This window comes from Gobius niger (genome assembly GCF_951799975.1).
Source record: "Gobius niger genome assembly, chromosome: 14".
Taxonomy (NCBI): Eukaryota; Metazoa; Chordata; class Actinopteri; order Gobiiformes; family Gobiidae; genus Gobius; species Gobius niger.
Window position 1 is genome coordinate 18,822,052 of NC_136865.1, and position 22,998 is coordinate 18,845,049.

A 22,998-nucleotide genomic window follows, 5' to 3' on the forward strand; every position below is an offset into this window, starting at 1 on the left:
TGGTCTCATGTAATAATCGAAATTGTAGTTAAATTTCGATTAAATGTTTCACTAGTGACCCGTGAAACATTTAAGCCTGACAAATCCTTTAGATCAGTTCTGAGAATCACTACACTGACACTGAAAAAGGGTGACTATCAATGCGGCCGCCAATGGGACTACTGTAGTGTCAAAACTGGTTTTAAATGTTAATGGAGATTTGAATGAGATTTATGCATAAGGAGATACTCATATTCTAGAGATGATTAGATCATAATTCGGGTTCTTTACGTAATAATAATAAACTGTGTTGACATTTGTGAATTAAATACATTCAAATATATTTTACATCAACAGTGAGGTATATGGGTAACCTTCTGCCCCTTTTTATCAACTTTATCACTTTCTTTGAGTGCCATTTTTTTTTCCCTTTGTGTCTCTCCCAGTGTGCAGATTAAAAGCTGATAGGAGATCGCTCAGACATGTCACACTCCTGTTCTACCCCCCCCCCCCCCAACTCTTCCCCCCCACACACACACACACACTCCGAGCGGACAGGGGTAACGTTAGCCCGTGTCCCGCTCGCAGCTCCTGATGTAAAACATATGTTCCAGCCTCGGCGGTGTGTGTACGGCTGTTTAAACCAACTTTATCGCTCCATCAGTTCGCAGACAAGAGACGATTCATTCAGTAAGTGGAGGGAGGGGGAGCCGGCACTATGGGCCTGTGCGCTGAGCGGTGACTGACGGATTTTTTTCCCTTTTTGAGCTAATCAGAAAGTTACAACGTCAAACACACCGATTTTTATGTTCGGGATTATCCTGGGAATGTAGAGCACAGGAAAGTATTGAATAGAACTGAAACATTTCCTATAATAGTTTCCGTATTCATAATCATACCCTCAAAATAAATTCAACTTTTCTCATTAAGGGACTTAGTGGGATATTTTGATCCACTCCACAAGATGTAAATGAAATACAATCTGACAGTTGTAACCAAACATTCACAAGGGAGCTCATTTATTTTATGAGCAATCGCAAATTTGTTTCTATTGATGACAAGCATTGGCAGGCAGGCGGCTAGGTCAACATTTCTACAGGTCTAAAAAGGGTTATTCGTAAAGGGAATGCTTTCAGATGGCAGTAAGTATTGTTAGAATCAAGAAGATGGAGCTACAGTCTCAAAGTTACATGACTGTTACATGTTGTAGTGTACTTCGGAGTGGGTATGTAATGCCTGATTATGTAAACAGGGTTTTATGGATATAAAAACGGGGGTTGGAGTATTTGAATTCTGCAATTTGTGCTGGCTGCTGCTGAAGAAAATATCTAATATGCAACAGTAATAGGTTGTGCGGCTTATTAACTCCTCCCTAAAATAATTGGGTTTAGTTCGCAACCATAACAATTCAAAATCAGCCTGTTCTGATGACTCCTCGAAACGTGGTCATAATCCATAAAGATTGATGAATGGATGATATACAGCTATAATTATGGCCATTAAATTGGTTAAATTGGAAATTCGTGTTAAAAAAAAACATCCCTTTTTTAAAAGGATGCGCTCTTCCTAGTTGTCCCCTCTGCTTTGCATGGGCACGTGGGCGGAAGTGTCAGGTTTCCCCTTCATTGTCTGGACATAGAGGGAGTTGAGCGTTTTGACTTTTTTGTCTTCTGTTTCTCTCGGGCCTGTGAAGCCAAGACCAAAGTCAACATTCATTTCTCACTTTGCGTTGCGCCGGGACTCAACAGTTATTATTTAGTTTGGAAGGGGAAAGGCTTGTTCAGTTTGTTTAGACCTCGTGCAGATTTGTTGCCGTTGTGCGATCGGCTCCAGTGACGAGTCTGTTTGTTTAGTGGCCTTTTTTTCCTTTTTTTTTTGAAGGGGGGGGGGGCTTGACACTTCTTAAAAGCTGGGGGGAAAAACATGAAAGACTTAGAGGGAGAGAGAGCACAAGAATAAACTACTGACTGTCCATTTGAGACTGAACGAGATTGTGAAGTCATGAGGATCAAATCTACGGCGAGATGAAATGATGGGGCGACCACATCAAACCGTTATGTAATCTTCATCTTTGCTTTTCACAGTGTGCGGTTCTTTCACTGACACAAAATACAAGAGAAAAGGTCATCTGCCCACTGTAGTAGCACAAAGCATCAGCGCTGGAAAAGACTGTGCTGATACAATATGTGCACAGAAGACCGCAGCAGTGACGGGAAGGACAGAAGGGGGGGGGGGGGGGGGGAGAGATAGCGATCGGCAGCTCAGGTTTAACTCAGAGATACGGGCTGGAGCACTGAACACACTTAAGATACCACACGGGTTCATGTCAAACGCCTCCACGTGAACAGTCGAGACTAATCTAAGTTCGATCAGATTAGACAGAGTGTAACTTTATACTTCCTTTGCTTTAAAAAAAAAAGCTTGGAGTCATTCATATGCAACAAAGTTCTACACAAAATTATGAGCGCTTTCGTCACTGTTAAAAACGGACTCGCTCCAAACATCTGCATTAGAATTTCCTCGACTTTCCCCCCATTGCACCAGGTTGTTTTTGTCTCTTGCTTATCTCTTCCTGTCTGTTATAACCAAACCCCCGCCTCACCTCCCTCCCCGATACATTCTTGTTTTAGTCAGTGTGGTCTGGAGTACTAGACTCTACTTTAAGGTCAGCTTCTTGAGCGGATGTCAGCATTATGCATCACAGCAACAGCAGCAGCAGCAGCAGCAGTCTCAGGTGATGGCACTCTTGGTCTTCACTCCTTCCTCCTTTGCGCTTGTTTACTTCTGAAACACTGACTCTGTGTGTGAGCATGTGAGTGTGTGAGCGTGTTTCTTTCAGCCCTTATTAGGCCGTACTTGTGCTTGATGCTTAACCCCACTCAGGGCCTGGCAGCTGCCTCCCTTCTCCTCTGTCTTTTGTTGAATCTTTGGGCACCATAGTTGTGTCTTCAGTCTGCCGACATCTGGCTCTGCTGGTGGTCTGACCGTAATGATGCACTTGTTTCCCGGCTGATATACTTTTTGGGAGGCTTTGGGGGTAATCTTTCACATGTGTTTCAAGGTAGATATCGTATTCCGCCGGAGAAGCGATGAAGCAATGCTATCAAACATGCCCTTTTCAAAACTTTCATTTCGGTGTAGCATCACATAAAAGCCGGAGCCTCCTGGTCCATGGCTTTGACGGCGCAATGTTGTTCTCAATCCAGGAGTTGCAAAGGATCAAAGGGAATACAGATACGCATTTACCTTCAAAATGGCCTTGTTTTTTCACTGGCCTGAACTCACATTGTACACAACCTGAAAGTAGGCCTGTCATGATAACAAAGTTCGATATATCGGGGCAGGAGAATATCACGATAAACGATATTGTTGAAGACCTTTTTATGTCAGAAAAAGCTTTGTTCGAAAAATTCTCTTAAAATATCCTATAATAAACATGAAATACAATGAAACTAGCGACGGGACTTGATTAAAAAGGTTTTAATCTAATTAATTAACAATGAACATTTAATTTTTGTTTGAGCGGCGAACAATAGCATCGAGGTTGTGTTTGCCCCAACATGTTTTGCATTGTGACGGTATTTTAGACCAGAGTACATACAGTGGATAGGCTTCAGGGGGATAAATGGGGGGAAATGCGATTAAACGCGTTAAAATCTTTGTAACTAAGTAATCGAAAGTAACGTGTTTAAGTCTCACAACTAAATGAAACTCAACTTACTTAATAATATAGTACTATAATTAGAATAATAAATAAATGTTCAGACGGTAAATATTCAGCCCAAAAATGTATTGTTTATCTGTCTGTATTTATTGAACGATAAGTCAATATAGTAATTGTCATGACAGCCCTACATGAAAGTACATTCTATCAATGGCATTTATATAAGAAGCTTTAGAGTAGTAATAGTGAAACTTTCTACATCAAATCTATATGGACGGGACTAAACCAGGCCTAAAATGGGGCAATGACATGACAACAATGTGTTCTTCAGGCGAGACTGAAAGAGTACAAAAGCATGAGTAAAACAGTCTCTAATCATGACTTTCTGTTACAATATTTGTTTTTAATGTTAAACAATATAACAATGACATTTACTATTATGGTTCATGGGATAGATGTCTCCAAATAAAACTCTAAACTAGAGATGCACCGATCCAGCTTTTTTGTAACCGATACCTGGGGTTTGAGTATGTGCCGATATCCGATATTTACCGATACCAAGAGAATTTCTTAAAAGTGGCTTTCTCTCTGTGAAAAATGTTATTGACTCTTCTCCATTGTAAGATCAATGTTAAAACAAATGTTAAAACTAACTCAGCAATTGAATTCTCCTGGCTCTTAAATTTACAATGATATACACATGCCCATATTCACATAGATTTAGGTGGCAAAAGTTATGTTTTCAAGGCGTTGAGAGTCAAAACTGGTATCGGTTCAGTATCGGATATTTGTAGCTGATACCAGATATCGTATTTTTCCATGGATCGGTGCATCCCTACTCTTAATATTAATGCTTTCCATATTAATATGACACTAAATTGTTTCCATTGTATTCCTCCAAAATCCAAACCCAACTCCTAACTTGTGCTTCCTGTACATAACATACAAAAGAAAGATTTTTGACAACTGCGTCACTGAGTAGTTTCAGCTGTTGCACACATGGACACATTTCCTTGATAACCATGGCACATCCGCAGTCGTCCTGTTAGCGTGTCTCAAATGTGAAGTCTGTCTTTCTTACATTGTGCTCGTTGATAAAGAGCCACAGTGTGAAACAATGCTCAAGGCCGAGCGAGACAGAGCAGTTCGCAGCCATTGTCAGAGTGCACCTGGCCCATCAAGGAACAGGATAGAGGGGAGCGGGGGACCGACTGACTGTGTGAATGTGTGAGAGCGAACAGAAGCCAAACATCTGCAAGGACACACCGCAAATACACACAACTTACACAACAACTTATTAGACAGTGTAGACAATTCAACCTCGCTGCACTTGTCATTTTCACTTTGTATTAGGGAGTGATAGAGGAAGAATTTGTCTGCGCAACTTCTGAAAGTATTACAATAGCCATTATGACCAAACTGTATGACATTATGCAAAACAAATGCATCTCCAGGAAGTGAGTACAAATAAAACAGTTTAATTCTGGAAGTTGCCACCCCAGCAACGTTTGTCACACAACCAAAACATGAAACATTTTTATGTCCTTCTTTGACTCTTTCTCATGATGGAGGTTTTTTATTAAAATGCCTTAGGGGCACATCTGAGCATGTATTATAAGTAGATTTCGCAGGGCCCGGGTAATTCACATCAAGTGAAATTAGGTGTGTCCCCAGTCCCATAATATGTAGCTTTACTTTTATTCCATCAGCGCTGCCAGTTCTCACTCTCTATAGGCTGGTCACAGTTTCCATGGTGTGCTCAGACTGCGTGGTCAATGGTGCCGTTAAAGACTTGAGCATTCCTGCACAAAATGCTTCGCCTGTTCAGCTCAAACATCGGCAATCAAAGTGAAAAAAAAACCCAAGTTGAACAAACTCGCTCACTCTTTTTTTCTGTCTGTCTCTCGATAGACCACTGTAGCAACAGAGGTAATGATTTAGCCTCGTCTCTGTACACTGAACGGCAAGACGAAACACAATCGCAACTGCACAAGCCGAGTAAGAGAGGGAGCAAACGCGGCTTGAACTGTCCGAATCGCGTTGTCGAGCCAGAGACGGGGGGAAAGAGAATAAAAGAGGAAGCGTCTCTAGGGAAATTGAGTATACAAGATGCATCATGCCAGTGGAACTGAATTCATAAACACTCGCACATCCACTGGAGGAGAATGCCAAATGAGTGAAAACCTCGCAAGGGACGCGGAGGGGGGGGGGGGAGAGAGAGACAGACAAGAAGAAGCGAGAGGAGGGAGGCGTCTGGGGAGATGGAGACACAGATTGACGTATGTTACTGCAGTATCAAGTATTCATGACAGTGCGAGTGAACAGCTACATTATGTGTTCGAGAGCGGATTTCATTGAGATCGGTTGAAAGAGACTGCTCCCTAGTGCTGCATGTGGTAACTGTGCCAAGTACAAACCAAACCACAACTTTTCCAGGGATTAACTACGTACAAAAACCAGGAATAATACAGGACGAAACCATGACTAGACAATGGTAAACCAAGGCTTTTTCCCCCCCCTTTTTTGTTCAACTACAACGGAGAACTGCTCAGAAGCACCTACAGTATATACATGTTATTTATTTAGTCACACTACAAAACACTATATAATTTGAGTCCTGCTGCAGGTTTCATTACCTTCAACTGAAACACCACAGAACTCTTATAGCAATGTTAATATTAGTGTAAGTCATAATGTCATGTGTAGCTGTTTAGGCTAAACCTAAACGTGGTAACCATACATTTTGTGGTGACCGTACTTTTGTGCTTCCCTTGTGCCCTCTTGTGTATTCACTCTTATGTTCACAGAGATGGCACAGTCTGCTCCAAGTGTTCCTGTCCTGGGGCGGTCGTGCCGGCTACCTGTGCCAAGACAGGGCCTCAGACCGCCAGGGTTGCCATGGTGCCCGCTCGAAAACACACTTTCCCTGGCTCCTTCGCACATAATCATCTACACAGGGTGTGAGCTGGACTCAGAATGACCAGCTATATATACAGTATTGGGCAAAAAATCTGAGACAGTTCTTTTTAAGAAGGAGAAATAAAGTTGTGTGAATGTAAAACAATCAAATGAAAACTTAGAATCAAAGCTTTAGCCATAGCTCTTTGTCTCGGAATGCTAAGGAAACAAGGCCTCGACAATTAAACCCAGAAAATTAGTTCTAGGACCATTAAGAAGCACAAGTCGTATTGACATTTTTCTAGGATTTACAAAAAATCAACTTCCCTTTGTGAAGTAAGTCTATATGCTATGCTAATTTAATGCCATACACTGTTAACCAACACAAACAAGCAAAATTATGTCAAGATTTTGTTACACACCTTTTCCACAAGCAATTATATAACTGAATAGACGCTATTGTCAAAAGTGATGAAGACGGACAGATCCTGTACAACTCTTGTTGAAAAAGATTGATAAACAGCATTCCTCAGCCCACAACAACTCAAATGTGGGAGGGACTAATTGACCTTTTTAGGCGGTAGCTTGTTTGCTAGTTGAGGCTTGGCACATAATGTTCTGTGCACCTCTGTAAAGGCCCCATATTGACTGCATAAGCTATAGTAGTTTGTGGTTGGAGCAAAGGCATGTAAACTCACCACAATGTAGTTGTTTCCATTATATAAATGTTTACAGTAGTTAATAGTGATTTGGGTATTTTAAGTACAGCTTTATTAGTTTGCTCTCAATTTAAAAGTTTAAAGCCAGCATAATATTTCTTCTTACTTTTTAGCACTATTTCACTCCTGCAAGCGGCGCTGTTGAATTCAACTTTAGCCCTGGATATGTGTAATTACTTTTGGTCATTTACTGGTACTGTTTTGGCACGTTCTATGAAAGAACATTATGCTCTACAACCTCTTTACACTCTTTGTCAAATGACATCAGTCTCCGCTGCAAAATGTCTGATTGTGTAAAGATTGAAGAGGGGGGAGTGGAGCCAAAATCGACAACAGCGAGCAGGAGGCAGGCACAGTCCTTAAATTAACAATTGGTCAGGGGTCAGATGGACATTTAATCTAACCAATCAGCTTCCTAATTACACGAGTGCTGCCAGAGCTGGCCCATGTGCGGTCTGTGTGTGTGTGTGCGTCCCAGCCAGTGTTGCGTGTAGAGGTCTTGTTTTAGCAAAATGAACATCTGGCCTTGATATTAGTACCATGTGTGGACATCTAAAACACACACACACACACACACTTACACACACACGTATATGGACTGTTGGATTGGTCTCGACTAATACAAAGACCGACTGAATGAGTGGACAGATATGCTGTGGTAAAAATAGGGCTGAATCTGAAGAAAGACAGGACGAAACAACACTAAACATGGTCTAGGCTGGACTAAATCAGGGCTAAACAGGCAGCAGTGGATAAACAGTAAATACAATCTTTCACTTTTAGTCAGGTTCCTGCTAACAAATCAACGGTGGCGTGATACATTTTGGAAACAGAAGAACAGTTGTGTGTTCCATCTGTTATATTAACCTCTTAAACCCCACCTGAACTGAGCACATTTTTTTCTCCAGTTTGGCTTTACCCAAATCTAAAAGCTTATTGAAAAAGGAATTAAAAACAATTTAAAAAAAAGTAAAACAGGGTCAAAATAGTATATAAAAAAAAAAAAATCGTGACAAAAAAGTGAGCAAAAATAGGTAAAAAAAAGCATCAAAAACGCAACAAGGAGAGGGAAAAGGCTTTCCTATAGGCTGTGAGAAAAGTTTTAGATTTGGATAAAGCTGAACTGGAGAAAAAGTGCTTGGTTAATGTGGGGGTTAAGAGGTTAAATTTGATTACTAAAAGCTGCAGGAATGAAACTTCAGGATACTCCAGGTTTGTTTCTGACGAGGGAACACTGTTATAACATGATTTAAAGCTCAAAAAGTAGATTTTGCATGATATAGGCAATGTAAAAATTAAAGGTAGGACTGTCTATGTCCAAACCTGGTTTCAACCAGAACTAAACCTATGTAAATCGACTCTGATTTAAACTGGGACTACATTGGTTCTAACTCACCTGAGCACAGGGATTAGGTAAATCAGTAATGGGCACACAGCAAATTATAAATTAAATATAGACTAAACAAAATCTCAAATTTGTACAAATCCAGACTTTACCAGCACTGAAAAAAGGACTCTGACTAAAGCGAGGCTAAACCGGGTCTCAACCAAGAAATTTACATTTGCACAAAGGCAGTCTGACTGAAAACCCATCGAATTACAAAAACATACCTTTTACTGTACACACACACACACACAGCCTCTTTTTCTCCCATAGCTCTGTGTGTGTAAGCTGATTGTAACAGTAATTGATGTAAACGTCTAAATTACCGCTAGGAGCTAAAATAACCGCTGTGTTTGAGCGTTGCCATGTCGACGTGATGAAAAACAGCTGGTTGGCCCGGCAAGCCGCGTGGGTGGAACGAGAGCGCCGTCGCGGGTTGCCAGATCAGGCCAATGGAGCGGCTGCGTGCGTGGAAGTGACGTGTGTCCGAACCAATCAAAACGTCAGAGGGCAGAGCAGATATCTAAAGAGACGGCATGTTAGTCTCAAGTCAAACTCGTTAGATCAAATTTCATCATATTAGGAGATACAGACTACTGCGTGGTTCGTGGAAAACTGGGGGGAAAATGCCAGTGTGTGAGATGCATGTGCTTAAGTCTATAGGCATTTGAGCAGGCAGGGCTGTTTATTAAGCATCGGAGCCAGATAGTTGTGGTTGTGCCATAAATAAGACTGAGAGCAATTTAGACAATTGAAGGAAAGTATTTTTAATGGTGTAGTAACCAAAAGAACTACTGCATGTTTTCTGTTCGGAAGAAAAAAAAGTTCTACTGCAAGAACTTATCTATTCCAAGGCATGTACAACTTTAAAAAGAAAACATGCACTTGGTAATACCCAAGACAAATAGATATTTCGCCTACTGCGCTGAAAATATGGTTCTTAAGATATGATTAGGTGAGTCATACAACGTGAGAGAAATAATAAAAAAACGACGACATGTTTTCAGTTTGGAAGGAAAAAAGTTCTACTGCAAGAATCAATTTATTCCAAGACATGTATTTACTGACTTTAAAAAGAAAGCATTCACACGGTAATGGCCGCAGTATAAAAGAATAGCAGAAAATATTTGGTTGAAAACTGCGCCGAAAATGTGGTCCTGAAAGTATGATTAGGTGAGTCATACAATGTGAGAAAAATAAAATGCTTCGTAAGCGAGGGCATTATGTGGAGTGAAAAGCAAATGCAGTCAGCTTAATTAGTCCAGAAATATCCATTAGAAATGCAACCACAGGAGATATTGTATTGTTTCAATATTTACTCCACTAAAACGCACCCAACAACGTATTCCTGTAAGCACCAGACCTGTAAATGACGACCATAGAGGCAAATAGCTTGATGAGTCTGAAAAAGATAAAAACTTCCCTTTTCAGTTGTTATTTCAGTTTTGGCTTCTGTAGTTAAAGGGACACTGTGTAACTTTTTGGACCATACTGTTGCCATTAGTACAAAACATGCTCCTAATGACCAGCTCAACACAGAAAATGCTATTACAGCAGTGGGTAATCATATAATGTATTTAGATGTGAACCTAACCTGTTTAAATATCAATTTCTGCTGACTTTAGTCACATCTCCATGGCGATGAGCTGGAGACGTACCCACTCCCAGTAAAGCTACAGTCATGTCTTAGGAGAGCTGAGCCACTCACAGCAAAAGCTCATGTTTGTTTGTACATTTATGAGGTATATTTCAATGATGAAAATATCTGTCATAAAAAAAAAAAAAACTTGTATTTCAATTTGAATTTTTGGGTAAAATCCTACGCGGTGTGGCTTTAATTTGACAAAGACTTTCAATTGAATGCCCCAGCTGGTGTAATACAGTAAATAAAACTAAGCTTGGGATCTAAACAAGGAAAATACATTAGAATCAGTTGTTTTTCCCCTTACTTTATCATAACTATTCATTATCAAATTTAAGCCAGCCGCAGAATTCTCACACAGCCTACTTTGATAATAGATATTTTCACATAACACACTGTCGTGATTCGTGAGCGGAAAATGCCAGGCCGTCACCTTCAGCACTCGTCATCATCGGTAATATGTGGCTTACGGCGCCCCTGACGTGTGCGTATAGCGCTGTCATTTGTTTTTCACGCCAAAGGTAATATCCCCGCAGCAGACAATGAGCCTGCTTGTGGACTGTCACGCGCGTAAAGCCGTGCAGACCAGAAACTGTCGCGCTCACCCATTAGGTTTAACCACATCTGTGTTTCCACCGGCAAACGTCCCGGGACTCAAATACACAGAGGCCACATGCGACAGCAAACAGGTTGTCCGATTATGTTCCTGTTACACTAAACACAGCCACCATTTTATGCGCTGGTCACATTTTGGCGGCGCAGGCTTTTTCCAGGAGTGCGCTGTTTATTTGAGTGTCTGTGCTGATGGGAAATATGACTGCTGCACAAACAAACCGAGCGGCCAGGACAGACAACTGTGTCTGTGTGGGGCTGAGGAGGCAGGAGCTGTGTGGTGGGCACGCGGTTGGGCGTAACTCATTCAACACACAGAAAGACTGATGATCTTTAATGTCTGGTCTATAACTCCATCTTCCTTGCTGCTTGTTCAGTTTCTAGTCAGAATGACGGTAAAACATACTTTATACCAGGGCTCTCCAAATAAATTTCCCTGGGGGCCAAAATATATTGGGAGTGTATTGCCGGGGTCCATAAGGGAAAGCTCCAGTAAAATATGCTTTGATTGGGAATATGCTATTGAGGAAACTTTTTTCAAATAAATGAATAACAATGAGCCTGACAGAATTGCAACTTCATAAATGTACTCCACACTCGGTGGTGGTAAGCGACTATTGTAGCCACAGCCGCCCCTGGGACAGTCTGTCTATATACCACGTGGCAATAATGTGTTATTTATATCCTGATCTCTGATTATGTCAGTGCCCCCTGCTGGACATGGGTGTATTTCTTTCTTTTCTTTATCTAAGCTGCCCCCTAGTGGCTGGAGTGAGCATTCTGGTTATTTCTTTAAAAATCTATAACTTCATAAAGCCATCAGAATCACCATGGACCCTACACACCCAACCCACAGTCTCTTCAAGGTAATGCTTTCAGGGAGGAGACTCCGGAACCTTCGGGTCAGTTCCAGTCGACTGACGAACAGTTTCATACACACGGCCATCGGGAAGCTGAACTCCCTGACCTCCCTCCCACCCCTCTTCCCCCACCCCCCCGCTCCACAATCAAGAATGAGAGAAAGATAATTTCATATCATTCACATGGTTTGACAAATAAAAATCTTGAATCTCAGCACAGGAATGGGTTAGAGACTCCCTTTGCCGGAAGTGGCTCACAGGCCGCCTGCTTTATCCTAATCATTTACAAATATATAAATGATATTTCATGACATATTTCAACAAACTTCAATTTCACTGATACAGAGAGTTTCTTTAAGGTTGTTGTTCATAGTATTCGTCCAAACTGTGCTCAATGTTTACATAATATCAGCATGTCGCAATTTAGAACTGGCTTATCGGCTCAAATTGTAACTTCACAGGCTTCTACAGCAGAGCCACCTTTGAGTCCTCATCCACCTGTTAAAATGTACAAGCTGAATTCACAGTTTTTACACCAGGTTACCATAATTACCATGTTATTACTTTTAGGTACCTTGTTATTTACATTCTAAAACCATGTTGTCACTGTGCCGTAAAGTAAAATCAAATCACGCTTTGATCAGATGCCAATTAAAAAATGCAAATTGACATCAGACACTACTTGTATTCTGGCAATGTCCACACGGGGCACAGTGTCTGATGTAATGTTCAGTCCATGCAGTGCTGGCTAGTATCCCTAAATACAGTACAAAAAGCCTATTTAGACGCCTTTTTGGGCCACGCATACACACAATTACATGTTTTGTGCTGCATCAGCTGTATAATTTCCTGCAGCGGATATAAAGCAATGTTAAATTATCAGCAAAAGAAAATAATTTGTGCTTTAATTTCCTAACAAAGCACTCACACACTCACTCACTCACACATCCAGCGAATACCAATGAGGAAGTGGAGAGGAAATAGAAAGCAAAGTAATGAGAACTTTATGCAAAAAAAAAAACAGCTGTGTGTGTCTTTGTGTTGTGTGTGTCTTTGTGCTGTGCGTGGCTTAAACATAATTAGCTCTGTCGGGCACAAATGTATAGGAGGGGGAGAACTTTAATGAAACTCTTCTTGTGATCTGCTGAAAGCCCACACTGGCGGTTATCTCTCAGAGTTGGCCTGTGTCTCTGTGTCTCAAACGGATTCCAATGTCACGCATGGGGCTGTTGTAAAAGCCCTGTGGTTTTTGCTGGGGCAATGTGACCACATAAGAGGAAAACAATGACAACCCTAAAAAAAAAGACAAGAAAAAAGTTGCAGCGCGATGCAGAAAGCTTGCATTTCTTTAAAGCAGACAAATAATGCACAACTGAGGAAACATTCATTTGGGTATCTCACATTTGATACTTTTATTGATATTTTTAACTGTCCAAGAAAAGAATTTGAATTGGCCGAGATTGCTTTCTATAGGTAGCGGAGGGAATGTCACGTTATAAAACAGTGAAAACAAGCCTTCACTTTTAGCTAACGGCATGCAAGCAAATCCTAGGTGTCGTAGTGAACACACACTGAGCGCAGAATGGGACCAGAGATGGATTATGGGATTTAAATATGTGGACATTTTTGTGGTAGTTCTATGACACAACAAACTCAAAGAAATACAGAGGAAAAGAAGCCAAAGTAAGTAGGAGCAACGGTGGCTCTGATGGTAGAGCACAACGGTTCAAATCACGGCTCCTGCAGATTGAGTCCTTGAGCTGTGAAAGGTGCATGGAAATAGTTTTTTTTTTCAATTTTTCTACCACATAAAGCTTAAGTGGCACCACTTAAGGACATGCTGATGGAGTAAACTTAAAGTGAACATTTGTAAGAGACTCTTAGCACTACTACTTTCTGATTGGATGAGACACAGACAGATAATTATGAAATTTACAATGTACAAAACACTACAGACCCTAACTTTAAAAAAGTAGGTTTTCATCAAAAATACATAATTGTCTCTATTGTCTGAGTCTGTGTTTACGAGAAAACGATTAACCGATTACTCAAATAGTTGTCAGTCTACCCTTATTACTAAGTTACAGTATTGGCTTGCCACCCCTAAATATGGAGTGAATGAAGAGTGCAGTGTGTGTAGCGTGAATGAAGCAAAATACCTCTATCGTATGTGACGATGTATTATAACATCACTTTAAAGCAGGTCATTTTCAATAATAAACAATTACTGTTTTAGATGTAAAAAAAATACATGTGTTCATATAATTCAAAGTATTTCAACAATCTACATTTTGCAGTGTCTTACCAATGTTCTGTTTCCATATTGTGTCAAATTTGCAACATATTCTGCGTGTCCGCTTATCTGCCTAACAATGATATCCTTCAGCTGGAATTCACTTTGAAATTTCAATCTGGTCTTTGTTAGACGGGCTAAACTTCGAGCAGACTCACACATGTTCACATGCTCCATCGCGGGACCTTTTCAGACCCAGAAAACCGCCATTACTCAAAATGCATCCCATCCCATTTATAACCCGCGACGTCAGCCCTGCTTTTTTTCCCCCCCTCAATTTCTTCACAAAACCTTGTAAAGCTTTCTATCCTCGTCCTCAGTCAAATGGCCCGTAAATAACATTTCAGATGGCAAACATGTCCTCAATGTAATAAATCACTATAAAAACAAAGTCAATAGCGGTGCAATGTCTCAACGCTGCAACACTGTGCGGCAAATATAGATCAGGCCTTTCAAAAGAAAATATTCCTCTTTCGACGGAGCGCTCCCGTAACTGGAATACTAACGACGCCGATTGTGTGTGCGCGCGTTTGTGTATCGATCCCGGCGAATCAGATGTGTGCTGTCCTTTCAGAAAACGGAGAGAAATAAAAGAAAAAGAAGAAAAAAGAAAGGAGAGGGCGGGTCTGTGCTGGAGGAGAAGGAATAGCCGTTGCAGGATAGGGACACAAATGGATTTCAACATTTCTATATTGGCTATGGGAGCATTTTGTCTTAGTGCATCAAATAGTGGAGTTAAGAACACCTTGAACCCAATCTGTAAGCATTAAGGTAAGTATTGTAAAGTACAAAGAGAAAATTCAATCATTTTCTTTGAGTGTTATGTCCTTTTGGCATTTAACTGTCCATTACTGCTAACCCTACGTGGGGAAAAAATGTTGGAGGCCCAAGATCTACAGACAGTGAGGACACTCTCATATGGATTCTACGTGTGTCTGTCTACAAGTGAAAGGGAATACAAAATGAAAAGAAAGTGGAGGTTGATGCTGGAGGAATCGGAGGCGCCTTAAACACAAGTGGGCACTTCATAATACAAGACCTCACCCATTTGTTTTCGCTTGTCTCTTTAATTCTTCATCGCGCTTTCAGGCTTTCTCCATCTTGGATTTTCAACCTTTCCCCCATAGCCGCTTGATTCCTCAGTTGCCATTTACAAAAAAGTCAATTTATACTATGGGCGTATTCACCTTTTAGAATTCCGTCTTTGGTTCTTTGGTCGCGTCAAAGGCTGCATTCAAATTGCACCAAACGCCTATCTCTCTCTGTTCTCTATGCGTGTGTGGCTTTAAATATCGATGATCCTTTTAGCTCCCCTCCCAGAAGTGAGTCAGCCCCGAGCGTGCGCCGTGTACTCCCTTGCTTTTTTAAATGCCTTAAGGTTAAGGTTGCAATTAGCTTAACTTGCATCTGCGGCGGTAGGGGTAAAGTTGGGTGCTTGGCTATGTATTATGATAATCAATGGCACGGCAGTAGATGAATGCTGGTGTGATCGGTGTGTACAGCGTGTCAGCGCGAGCCGTGGGGAATAAATATTGTGTTGGGGAGGAAAAAGGGGAAGCAAAGGCCGTATCTTATGAAGCCATTAGAGTAATAAGTCTTGTCTAGTTTCTAGTCAGCGGATGAATTATAAAAGTGTTTGTGTCTTCCTCCCCCCACGCATTTACAATCTGTTACTTACAGGCGACATTGTATAAGAAACAAAACAAAAAAACTTTAAGAATGCTTCTCATAACACTGACAAAATTAGTTGGTTATATTTTAATGTTTACAAAATAGCAACAATTCAACAAATCAATACCATTTCACGTCTTGTGTGTATGTGGAATATATATATTTCCTCTATTGCCAAAGAGATAAGGCCAAAAATGCAAACAAAAAGACGAAGTAATATGGATTGCAAAACAAAACAAAAACTTGACGGACTATTCTCTGCAAATGCTTTTAGTTTACATGCAGACAGCGCGGAAAGCTGTTGTGATGCGCCGTTTTATTCCTGGGATAACAACGCTTCTGACAGATGTGCGCCCTTCTCTCTACAGTTCAAACTCTTCCCCGGCAAAGTTGATCCTGCAGACAGAAATTGATACACCTAACCTCACTTTTGGTTCGCACTTACCCTGATCTGTTCCCCACATACACTCGATTCACCCAACTGCTTTTACTGGAAAGCAAGTAGTGGACCTTGCGTAATTTTCATTACCCTCAAACACCAGCTCTGCTTCTATCCCTGCTTTCTTTTGTTTTGTTTGTCGACTTTGTCTTTTATCTCTGCATGAGTCATCATATCTCTTCGTATCATTTTTCCATTTTTCGTTCTCACGCACACCGCCCGTCTTCATGTGCCTGTCGAGCACACGCAGACACGCACCGCCCCACCCTCCATAATGAGTAAACCTCTTGTAGCCCAACCCAGTCTGCTCTGCCAAGACACTGCCACCACCTCATACGCACTAATGCAGCAGACATGTACATTTCCACTATATATATATATACATGCTCTTTGTGCGCACACCAGGCAAACCACTCACACTCAATACAGCTCTAGCCCAAGTCACACCCCTGACATTTTATAGGTCTATTCTGATACAGTGTAGTCGTAGCCAATAAGGCCAATAATCCTGCTGCACTGGGAAACCGCAGTCTATCAATGCCAGCAATGTCTTGACATCACTCAAGTGCAAAGCCTTGAGGGCGATGGCGATGGCTGACTGACAGGTAGCAATCGCTTGGCCTGTATCTGTTTTTGCCTCACGGCTGCCATGACAACTGGGCGGATTGTGCATGACAAAAGCGACCCAAAACAAAAAAAAAGACCACTGTCTCTTATGGGAAAGGAAATGATGTCAAGAGGTTTTACAGTCAGACAAAACGGGCCACCCAGGACTTGTCGCAACAGTGTAGACCGGGCTTTGAGTGCACTGTGAAAGCTCGCCGCATGACGCCCCATCCTCACATCTGATCCAAAGAAAAGATGATCAAGGTGAATTAATAGAAGCGCTTTGATGGCTAGTGCGCTCAGTGGGTACAACCAGTACAATATATAGCACTACAAAGGGGCTCAATTCAAGAGCGTGATTAGAGCCTATTCTGTAAAAGCATAGAGGTGACAGCTATAGAGGGGCATTTCACACAAAGCCATTCAATATACGTAGGGCTAATAGTTCACTTAGGTGTTTGAATGGTCACTGTAGGCTGGGACATGTACTGTAGTATCGGTAACAAGTGGATTTAGTATTAGATAAGTAGTGTGTAATTGAAAAATGTCCTACCCGAAGCAGTGACTGGGACTCCTCTTTGGCTGCTCCCTTGCCCTCCTGTCCGCCGCTTCCACTTCCTCCCCCTGTAGCCCCGCCTCCTGCTGCTGTTGTGAACTGCTGATTGGTCATCTGCTTCTCCCCCGCGGCTCCACCTGCCCCGGCGCCGCCTCCAGACCTCCCTCCTCCGTAGAGCTTGGCGTCCCCCAGAAACACCTTCGAATCTGTCATGAACGCCTTGGTGTCGCCCAGATAGACCATGCTAGGTGAGCCTCTTTTGGACTGCGGTGACTCGTGATTGGGCGAGACGAATGACAACGATATGCTGGATTGGAAGAGGGAGGGGCTGCCGCTTCCCGGTCCACTTTCGGGCCCCATGCGCTCCTTGGGCACCCATAGCAAACCGTGCGCCTGTTCGCCGCCTCTTTCACTCATCAACCTTGAGTCTGCGATCACCCAGCCTTTCTCCCTCTCCTTCTCCTCGCCACCTTCACTTTTGACCACGCTCTCATCTCTGCCCGCCTCGGCCAATCTTCCCTCGGTGGGCGCTAGCGAGTAGAGCAATCGGATATCCCCCTTGCTCTCCTCTTTGATGGCTAACGTCGAGGGGGCTGAACACCCGTTGGATGAGAGTGTCAGGGAAGGCTTCAGGGAAGTGGGCAGGGAGGAAGGGTTTAGCGAGGGGCCGGAGTCCTGGCAGTGGGCGGAGTTAAAATGGTCAAGGAGCGCCGACGAGTCGGGGGCTGTGAAGTCGCAGCGGCGGCAACGGCAACACGCGTGTACACGTCTGAAAGAAGTCCAAGACAAAACATACATTATTTTATTCACCTCAGTTCCAACAATATGCATATATTCATTTTTTAATTTGACCCTTGATTATTTAACCTCTTAACCCCCGCCTTTACTGAGCACATTCTCATTTGAAAGCGAAGACCCGCAAAACTGATCTACATGGATATTTTTCCTTGCATTGTTGCCATGTTGTTGTCACTTTTTTGTGGCTTTTTTGTTGCGTCTCCCACTCTTTTCGCTGCTCTTTTGTGGCGTTTTTGTCGTTTTTTCCTCCGGCTTTTTTTTTTCAAGAAGCTTTTATTTGGGCAATTACCAAATAAGAATATCTCTTTCAGTTCAGTCTAAGCCCCTCAAGGGAACCTTTTGTGCATGTTTTTAGTGGTTGGGGAAACCTGAGAACCCCGAGGAAATCCACACAGTCACAGAGAACATGCAAGCTCCAAAGGACCCACACAGCCTTTTGTGTTATAATAACTGTAACGTTATTACATCACGCAATCAATTATTTTCATAGGGAGAAACCATTCTACAAACACACACATTTACATAGTTTCTGTTCAACATTGTAGAAACAGAGTATAGCACAAGCTACAGAATTAGATTTACAACTGAAATAACTTTTTAATGTTCTCATTGCTATACCAAAAATATAGAGCCATTTCGCTCTCAACGGACCGGGCTTGATTTGTTCTAACAGTTCAGGTAGACCAAAAACGATGCCAAACAGTGACTCATGTTCTGTTAAATCACACCGCGTAAGGGCAAAACACCCAAGAATGTACATTCATCTGAAGAGCAAGAGATTAATCATGCTTAATACAAAATCTGAGGCTACTATTACACTGTGTCTGTGAGGCCTTGCACAGTTTTGCTCCTTATTGCCACAAGACTGTAGACACATTACAGATATTAAACCCCCTTATGGATTACCATATTTTGCATTACACTCAAAGATATTTTCCTTTTCATCCCACTCCTACAGCATACTTTTCTAAATGAAGCAATTTGCGCCGCAGTGGTTGTGGGTTTTGTTTACTTTCTCGACAGTGATTTCCCATTGCAGCTATGTGACAGCAGGAGCACTTGATAACAAGGCAAAACAAACACGAACAACATTTCATAACCAAGTATTTTGTCATTTTCCTGTTAAAGCACTGATGATTCTGACAATTTTGTAGTAACAAAAGTAAAAAATCATTAGCAAAATAATGCAACTTAAAGCAGTACTAAGTAGCTCATGCCCCTCGAGGCCATCAGCGCCACTGCAGGTGTCGTAGCAAGTTGCGTTTTTTTACTCATTATTTGTCTGTGAGAGTAAATACTAAGCTGACAGAAAAGACAAAGGGAGAGAAGGATATTGTACATCCAATTACACAATGGAGATTTTTTTTTTCACTCGAACTTGGCTGTAAATACTGTTTAAGTGGCGCGAGCCCGCATTTAGCTTTGCCCGTTAGCCTGTTAGCGTCTTCTTCGTGATTCCATTAGTGTGTATTGGGGCCTCTGACCCGGAGCAGGACAGCTGCAAGTGTGGTTTTCTGGCCAGAGATACCATTGGGAGATAAAAGAAAATAAAAAATCATCCCATCAACACATGTATTACCCCCAGAGGAACTAAGAAAAGGATTTATTAAGGTAAACAAGTCACTTAGTACTGCCTTTATGAATTGTACATTCAAAGCATTTAGTCATCATTTTCGTTATTTGCTTTTGTAGACAGAATAGGCTTCAGGCAATAAAAGAAGTCAATAATGTATGACAAATGTTTTTATGTTGGATACCTACGTCGTGGATGTATGCAAGTATCTCCAGATAGAAGAAGAGACTGTCAATAAAACCTATGTAAGGCTAAAAATTCTTTATTAAATAATTTTAATAACAATGATAATGTTTTATGCAAAAACAATATCATGTTTATTCCTTACGCTTTTGGGTTTAGATCGGCTAAACCCTGTGGATGATGTCTGCAAACAAAACATAAATCTTAAAAGACTCGCTACTCTGGACTTCCGGGATTGCCTTGAATCTATAGGTCATGTTCCGTCCAATCAGATTACATCACATCACCTCATATGATCTAATTTCGCTTTCTCTTGGGGGTAGAGTGGGTGCTCCTTATTAAAGCAGCCAAGCAATATCATGTTACTAATTTCATGTAGCTAAGAACTGCCAAGAGAGATTGTGTGTGTGTTTTTTTTCTCTCCATCTTAATTATGTGGTGATAATATGAAAGCCTCGCGTCCCACATGCAATTACTGCAGTTATGCTCAACTGTACCTCATCAGCTTGAAAATAAAAAACAAACAAAAACAAACTCCCATCAAGTATTTCTTCCTCTCTCAGATTGTTTCTTCCTCCAACTGGTCAATACGGCAATTAAACCCTAGCATTTCTTGCTGTTTTCTGCTACCTAGCCTCTAAATCTATTCCGGTCCAGTTCCTTTTTGTGTTTCGTGTGCGTAAAACTGTCTCTCTCTTTTTTTACTATTACTTGATTGAAGTGCAGAGATTCGGGCAATTGAGGACATGAGTGGACTTTCAAAGCAGGCCTAACACTGCTTCGTTGCTCATTCCCACACGCTTGTACCTACTTTGTGTTCCAGCATTTTGATTTGATCTGATCTCACTCTCATCGTCTCGAAATATACCATTAAATTTATGATTGATTCACTGCTGAAATCGTTCTCTTTGTCAGACAATAGCTTCATTCATTTTTTATTGTCATATTGCAACTCGGATCAATACTTTACAAATCCGAGACGATTTAAAATACATTACAAAGTTTTGTCTTGTTTTTGTTTTTTTCTGTCTGTCAGCCCAACTTTTCCCACAGCAGCTCCCTCTGAGTCCCACTGTTACACACTTCATCATTCTCCGGCTCGTTCACCAAAACCCCAGCCAATACAATATGTATGTGTGTGCAAATTGGCTGTGGTGTCTGGTGTGGTATGCTATGGGATCCAGTGGCTTTGCTCTGCATGTAGCAAAATAAATGGGCTATTTGTGATGGATGGAATCGAGAAACTTGTCGAAAATGTTGTGCTTGAAAACGGGAAGAAAAAAAACATAGCAACTAGCAAGCAATACATTCTATCATGGAAAAGTTTTAAAAGACCATAAAAGCCCGGCAGTAAATGTAAAAAGGTTTTTGAGTCATGACATGTGTTGTAAAACCTTTCCGTTTTGATAGCAGACAATGAATAATAGAGAGATAGAGGAATATAACTTAGCATAGGATGATCATGTGAAGAGATTTCCTCTGTTTTGTCTGTAAGTCTTCTGCGATAGAGGGATAAGCTTTGCAAGGTATCAGAGGGTAAGAAAAGCGCTTCCTCGTATAGGGCCGCAGGAGGAGCTTGGGGGTGAACAGGAGCGCTGTATAAGCAAGTGCCGCGGAACTAAGTATTGACTTGTCCTGTCAAAGCAGTTGCTCCTAAACTGTGGAAAGACCTTCCTCTGTCCCTACGTGGAGCCCACTCTGTTTGATTATTTTTAAGACCTCTGAATTATGCAAACATGTGTGAATGGTTAAAAACACAACACCATGTGGTATTGTACCTTGCTAAAAAGCTTGATTTTGCAAAATGTAACCTTTAACCATTCATAAAAAGGCTTTTTAATTAGAAGTGCAATGAACAGAGGCTCTTTTTTTTAACAAATTTCTGCTTGGACACAATTAAGGACAAAACAAATTGTATTACTAGAAAAATGAATCAGGTACCCCAGCTCTAAAACTGGCAAGAGCAAAACCATTCCATTGTCTTGTTTATATGACCCACCTGTAGTGTCTGAAAATCTCCTCCTCCACTTCTGTGATAAAATGGCACTTTGAACAGGAGTACTCCCTCTCTCCACCTCTCCCTCCATCCTTGTCTCCTCTCACATCGTCCTCTGCTTTAACGTGAGGAGACGCCCCCTTCAGGCTGGTGACAGTATGACAGCTCTCGTAGTGTTGCAGCAGCACGTCGATGTCAGTCGTGGCAAATGCACATTGGTCACATAAGTGCGTTACACCTGGGAGGAGGCAACCACATGTCACAGACAAACAAAATACCACTTTGACACATATTGGTTTGACTTTTAGTACCTTGCGTGACCATGGGGTGTGCTGTGTTAGTGGGGTCATTTCTGGGGTTAGGAGGGGTCAAGCTCGGTGAAGTGGCAGGCTTTGAACCGGAGGTGTCCTGGGGTTTGGTGGACTGAGGGAACTTAGCGCAGCATTTAAGGCAGGTGGGCTTCCGACAAGCAAAGGGATGGGACACCTAATGGGAGAAATAACACATCATTTGGTGGAGTGAGTGGATCATTGTCATGCTTTAGTTTGGACTGGAAAACTTGTGCTTGAACTGGGACTGTGTGTGAATGCTACGTCAAACGCTACATATACATTTAGAATAGTTGAGACACTGTATATAGGTATTTAAAAAAAGTCTTACTGAAATATCTCACAGACATTTGCAATGCATGGATATTTTACTACTTTGTGACTCAATAGCACATTCTGAATTTGCCTACAGCAACACATTTCACAAGACGATGGAAAAGGAAGTTCCAGTGCAACACAAAGAGGCTGCGCATAGGCACAGTTAATGGCCAGCCTTTTAACAAGATGTCATTTTTTAATAAGTTATTTTTCCATAGAGATGGCAGTGTTTCTGGAAACATGCAGAATATACAGCATTGTTCATGAAATGGTGACATATTAGTTGTTTTTCCCTGATTGGGAAGGGAAGATTAGCACATTGCTGCATAAACAGACACCCAACTTGTACTGGGGTTTTATGAGGTGGCTACATCAAAGAGGTGGCAGTCATGTACAGAATGCATGTGGGTCATTAGCTGAATGTTGCCTCGCTCCGTTTCGCCCGTTAACTTTCCTTTGTGCATTTTAAACAGCTTCT

General features: G+C 41.6%; 1 protein-coding gene across 4 annotated transcripts in view; it reads right to left on the reverse strand.

Moving 5' to 3' along the window:
• Positions 1-22,998, reverse strand: part of trps1 (trichorhinophalangeal syndrome I) — a 131,197-nt gene that overhangs the window by 43,523 nt on the left and 64,676 nt on the right. For all 4 annotated transcript variants that reach the window (XM_079571594.1, XM_079571597.1, XM_079571596.1 and 1 more), the window contains exons 7-9: positions 22,185-22,359; positions 21,877-22,111; positions 17,321-18,092 (exon numbers count right to left, since the gene is read on the reverse strand). In XM_079571594.1, coding sequence (XP_079427720.1) covers positions 17,321-18,092; positions 21,877-22,111; positions 22,185-22,359 — 1,182 coding nt within the window. The remainder of the gene's footprint in view (positions 1-17,320; positions 18,093-21,876; positions 22,112-22,184; positions 22,360-22,998) is intronic.